The sequence below is a fragment of the Mirounga leonina genome, unplaced genomic scaffold, assembly GCF_011800145.1.
Source record: "Mirounga leonina isolate KUSES-001 unplaced genomic scaffold, KU_Mleo_1.0 Mir_53, whole genome shotgun sequence".
Taxonomy (NCBI): domain Eukaryota; kingdom Metazoa; phylum Chordata; class Mammalia; order Carnivora; family Phocidae; genus Mirounga; species Mirounga leonina.
Window position 1 is genome coordinate 9,486,310 of NW_023270807.1, and position 5,994 is coordinate 9,492,303.

At 47.1% G+C, this 5,994-nt stretch overlaps 1 protein-coding gene across 1 annotated transcript; it reads right to left on the reverse strand.

Annotated features, from left to right (window-relative positions):
• Nucleotides 1-3,242: 3,242 nt before the first annotated feature.
• Nucleotides 3,243-5,505, reverse strand: TBCC (tubulin folding cofactor C). Its single transcript, XM_034991040.1, has one exon. It carries the CDS (start codon nt 5,415-5,417, stop codon nt 4,386-4,388), a length of 1,032 nt encoding a protein of 343 aa, XP_034846931.1. The 5' UTR covers nt 5,418-5,505; the 3' UTR covers nt 3,243-4,385.
• Between the last annotated feature and the right edge of the window lie 489 nt (nt 5,506-5,994).

The window sequence follows — 5,994 nt, forward strand, 5'->3', positions numbered from 1 at the left end:
TAGTAACTGCATCCTTCTGTGAATGTTGCTAATCCAAGTAGGTAGTGGGCAGAGCTGTCAATCAGGGAATACCCCTTGGATAGGTTGATACAGATGGCTTACTTAACGTCTTTTCTAAACTGGAGAGATTATAAGGCACCGCCCTTTCAGAGCTCTCAGAGTTTCTCTATCGGGATTGTTCTTTCATTCATCTTCATCTACACTGTACCCTCCATAAAGGAAGACCACATGCTTGTTTGTCATTGCATTCTTAGTGCCCAGCACTGAACAGGTGCACAGTAGATGCTCAAACACCTGCTCAGTTGAATTGAACATGGCTTTCCGCGACATATTGCCCCTGCCCTTCCTGAAAGTTAAGCTGGGTAAATAATTGACCCTTCATCTCCCTTCATGTTAATTGCAATGGCCAACTTATTTTCTTCATAAGAGAAAAAAAAAGTCAAGTAGTGTGACTGAGTTTTCGATTTGGTGATGAGACTTTTAAATTAAATGCAATTTAGTCATCTAATTTCTGTGATACTAGAGTAATTGCATTATGTTTTCTAAAACACTGTTATTACCTTGTAACATTACCCACAGAAAGTTGAATCTTCACATCTTGCTGCTTTAGTTCATTTCCTAGTTAATACAATTACAACTTTTCTTGGCAATAACTCTTGCATTGCAATCAGAACTTCTATGTAAATTGGCCATTTCTCTTATTCTTATGGGGTTGAGACTCTGGAGTGATACAATTATGTAATACCGTACTGAATTATGTCTAACATAGCCAATCATAAATGAAGTTTAATAAACTGACTGCTTGAGTAATGTGCAATTTTATGCTTCCCTAGACGATTTTTTAAAAGATTTTATTTATTTATGAGAGACAGAGAGCACGAGAGGGAGGAGGGTCAGAGGGAGAAGCAGACTCCCCGCTGAGCAGGGAGCCCAATGCGGGACTCGATCCCGGGACTCCAGGATCATGACCTGAGCCGAAGGCAGTCGCTTAACCGACTGAGCCACCCAGGCGCCCCTAAAAGATTTTAAAAAGAGGGCACCTGGGTGGCTCAGTCGTTAAGCGTCTGCCTTCGGCTCAGGTCATGATCCCAGGGTCCTGGGATAGAGCCCCACATCGGGCTCTCTGCTCAGAGGGAAGCCTGCTTCTCCCTCTCCTACTCCCCCTGCTTGTGTTTCCTCTCTCTCTGTGTCTCTGTCAAATAAAATCTTAAAAAAAAAAAAAAGATTTTAAAAAGATTTAGAGAGAGTGGGGGGCGGAACAGAGGGAGAGAATCTCAAGCAGACTCCCCACTGAGTGTGGAGCCCAACGTGTAGTTCCACCCCAACACCCTGAGATCATGACCTAAGCCGAAATCAAGAGTCTGGGCTTAGCCCACTGAGCCACCCAGGCGCCCCTCAGTGTTTATTTATTTATTTTTTTAAAGATTTATTTATTTGACAGAGAGAGAAAGCATGAGCAGGGGGGAGCGGGAGAGGGAGAAGCAGGCCCCCCTGCCGAGGAGCGAGCCTGATGTGGGACTCTATCCCAGGACCCCGGGATCATGACCCGAGCTGAAGGCAGACGCTTAACCATCTGAGCCACCCAGGCGCCCTCAGTGCTTATTTTTTATGAAAACATATGGTTATTAAATTTATTGGTACACTATGCTAGCATTGTAATGACCATTATTATTAAATTTGCTTAATAAAAACTTACTAAAATAACTCTAATCAATACTTTTTTTTTTAAGTTATCTCTATGCCCAGCATGGGGCTTAAACTCACAACCTGAGATCAATAGTCAAGAGTCGCATGTTTTACTAGCTGAGCCAGCCAGGCACCCTCCCCACCCCCCATCAATGCTTTTAATTCAGGGGTGTGATTTTTTTTTGTCAAAAAAAACCCATCACAGTTTACGTCTAGGGAAAACATAATAATGTCTAACTTTCTGAAATGGCAGAAAGACTTGAGAGGACAGGATGAATAGGCAAAATCTGCTGAGGACAGAACTGACATGATTTGGAAGTCTGATGTTACAAATTGGCCAGCTCAGGGACCAGATGCAGACCGCAAAAAAAAATGTTTTGTTTGGCTTGTACAATGTTTTTAAAATGCTTAAATCTGTCTGCCAAGTCACCTGGTCCCCCACTCCCTAGTGACTTTCTCCCAACAGCCTAACTGACTTTACCTGCTTGGCCCTCGTCATGCCTGGAGAAGAGTGACAGCTTTGAAAGAAATAAAGAACTTGGGAGGGAACGAAGTGAAAATGGAGATTTTAAGAGTGTATGAATTTGACAGGCAAGTGAGCCCACTGATACAGAACTGTACACATAGGTTCAGAGTTGCAGCTCTGGAGAACATGCATACAAAGAAGCTAAAGGCAAAGCCTTGGGCATCACTCACATTTAAGGGCTGTGAATCACTGGAATCATAATGAAAGGGAAAAAGCTGTCATAAGAGAAACAGGGTAGAGCAAGGCTACGGTGGAAAAGAGAGAACTTCAAGAAGATAGAGGAAAGCTCGGCTGAGATTAGCAATCATCAACAATGGTTCAAACTGCCATGATTTTGTGGTTTTATCTATTACAAACTGCAGGGATTCTTTTGGATGCAACTACTTAACTGTCCTGTGAAAGTTCAGTCCACAAATAGGAATTGCAAGCCCATCAGTGCCGTAAGCGTGGTTTTTTCCTGAAGTGTTTTTCCTTGGTGTTAAACTATCAGTCTTTAGGAGAATAGCCTTACAATACCAGTCCTAGTTTCTTACGTTGAGAATTTCATTCCAGGTTGTCTCTTTTTTTTTTTTTTTTTCAAGATTTTATTTATTTATTTGACAGAGAGAGACACAGCGAGAGAGGGAACACAAGCAGGGGGAGTGAGAGAGGGAGAAGCAGGCCTCCCGCCGAGCAGGGAGCCCGATGTGGGGCTCTATCCCAGGACCCTGGGATCATGACCTGAGCCGAAGGCAGACGCTTAACGACTGAGCCACCCAGGCACCCCCAGGTTGTCTCTTTTTATTACCAGAATTCATTCTCCTAAGCAATACATTTTTTACCCCTTTTCTTTGTAGATGTTGCAAATTGTGAAATGATTAGGATTGCTTCAAGTCAGCCAATAGTTGAGGGAAAAAAATTCCAGATTCACCTCCAGCTAAGGAATAGAGCTTGGCAGCCCACATTTTTTACTGGCTTCAATTATGCCTGGGTGACTCTACGCTTGTTCACATATCCTAAAAGCCACCTTAAGTTCTTTTTTGGAACAAGATAGAACATAGAAATACTTAAGGTACTACAAGCACTTTAATACTTATGGTCATTATTAAAAATCATGTCTGCAGTTACAAGGCCACTAGACCCAAAAAAGCTTTTTGCAACTCTTAGAACTTTCCATTTAAGAATAATGGGTGATAACATTGAGTGGAACGCCAAATTTGTAATAGTGGAAAATTAGAGCAAAATGAGTGGAAAAAATGAAGATTCAGCTAGATGTTTTTGTGAGGATATGTAGCATATTTATTCCTGGGAATTTAGGAAGAGCAATTTGCCCTCTTCAATGACTTTGGAAGCTCTCTAACTCAACTAACACTATTCAAAATCACTATGTGACATAGTGGGCTCTGGAGCCAGACTACCTGGTTTCAAATCCCAGTCCACTTGAGCTGTGTGACTCAGGCGACTCACCTACCTCACAGGAAGAATGGTGCTAACAGAACCTACCTCCTAAGATTTTTTGGACTTAGTCATGTTTACATGAGTCAGGTGTTCAGAACAGTGTCTATGACCTTTTAAGGGCACAAAAAAAGCTGGTAACTATAATTATTTTGACTTTACAGTTGGTAAGACTTATGAGCCTCCTGGGGTCGGTGCCAAAACTTTGGATCCAAACAAGTCGATGAGTAGCTGGATTCCAGAAGTCCAAGCTAATGTGTACCTGAAGACCAGAGTCTTTCCACCGCCCTGCTGAGTAGTACCTATGGAAGTCAAACCTTCAATTCAAGAGCTCTCAATTACTAGTATTTTGCACAGGTTTGATACCATACTTTACATTAACTGGCTCCTACTAAAGCACTACTAAATTCACTTATTAAATATTTACAGTTATCAAGCTTTAAATACCACAAATCACTAATAACCAACACACACCCACACTTTTCCTCTTACTGCTTCAAACTATCATCGTCAAATCAAAGCTACTACACGTTACCAGAATAGAAAAAGGCTTCAAAGTGTTAGACCTGTCGTGAATTTAATGGGAATCACAAGTAGGAGCCTATTACAATCTCAAGCCTTAAAATACTGAAAACATACAAAGTATGAAAACAATTAAGTAAACGCCGAGGTCCCATTAGCAGGAGTAGGTCCCACATGGGAAGTATTTGGTAGGAGCGAAGAACACAGTGACAACTGCTTAGTCCCACTGGATCACTCGCTCTTCTTCAGGAAGAATACTCCAGTTTGGGGAAGCCATATCCCGGGCCAGCCAGTTGAAATCGTCGACGTTGTTCCAGTTATTTTTGCTTCTATCTAAACCAGAGCCCTCGAAGTCCTTGTCGATGCCCGGGTAGCTCCAGGTATAAGGGGCGAACTGGATCCCGCTGCAGTCCTCCACGATGGCCCTGCTGGTCACCTGCAAGAAGATGCGGGTGTCTCTCGTAGTGTGTACGCGGAGCTGTTGGCAGGCCACGGCCAGCACGCAATCACTGCAGTCCTCCAGGAACACAGAAGTGGACACCGGGCCGCAGACCAACGTGCAACTTCGGGCTTTGGCCAGCCGCAGGGTGTTGGGATTGCCGTACAGTTTGATGATGCATTTGCTCAGGTCGGTCAAAAGGACGTCGCGCTGGTGCAGTTCCTCCGCCCGCTTCTCCAAGACTTGGGACTCCACATTGGAGAAGCCGAAGACAAAGCTGGAGCCGATGCCTCCCTCATTCAATGGCGGCGGGGAGGCCAGGATGCCTTCCGCGACCGGGGTGCTAGGAGCTGCGTCGACTTTGGTGGCCGAACCGGCGTCCTTCCTCCGGGTCTTGAAAGCGAAACGCTTCTTGGGCTGCAGCTCCTGGCGCCGCTCGGCCAGGGTCGCCTGCAGCCGCGCCAGCGCCTCTTGTCCCTGCCGCAGGTCGTAGGCGGCCAGGAACAACACCGAGTCGTTGAGAAGTTTCTGCAGGCCCTGGAGCCGAGCGGCCGCCTCCTCCAGCTGCTCCGTGGATTCCCCGCTCTCCAGAAGCTCTTCTACGGCCGCTCGCTCCCGAGCGAAGGCGGCGGCGAAAAAGTCGCTCTTCTCCTCCTCCACCTCCTGGTTCTGCCGCTTCTGCTTCCGCCTTTCCACCTCCAGCTGCCGCTCTTGTTCTCGTCTCTGAAGCCGTTCAGGCACCAGGCTCCGGTCCCGCTGCGAACCCATGGCCCCGTTTGCCGCGGCGGCGGAACAACTGGCACTCTCCATCTTGACTTCAAGCTTCCTTTCTCCTACCTTGCTTCCTCCGGGCGCGCCCTCCGTGAGGCCTCCCACCAACGCGTCCTCTGATTGGCCGGACACGCTTACGTCAGCCCCGGCCTTATTTTCTTCGCCCATTGGTTCCTCCGCGTCGGAGAGGGCGGGGACATGAGGCGGGGCCGAGTGACAAGGGGGGTGGGGAGACAAAGGTCCTTGTGGGTGGGTGGGGTGGGAGACAGGAGGGGGAAGCTTTTTTTCCTCTTAAAGGGGCAGGACTTATATCCGGGATTGTGGGGTGAGTTGCAGCAGCGGCAGCTGCACATGTGGGTTTGTTTATAAGAACAAGGTTAGAAACTCGCAGGCCTCCCCCTCCCCCCAGCTCCTCCCTACTACCCCCTTACAGGCCGGAGATCCGCTACTGGTGGGGGGAATGTGTGCGTATGGTGGGTGGGGGGGACAGGTAGTGGTGAGAAAGATGGACGGGGGGGGGGAATATTGCACCGCCCGGCCCGCGCTGGAGGAAGCGGCAGCTGGAACAGCTGGCTAGGGAGCCGCTTGCATGCCTCTGGTTTTTTCTTTTCCCTTC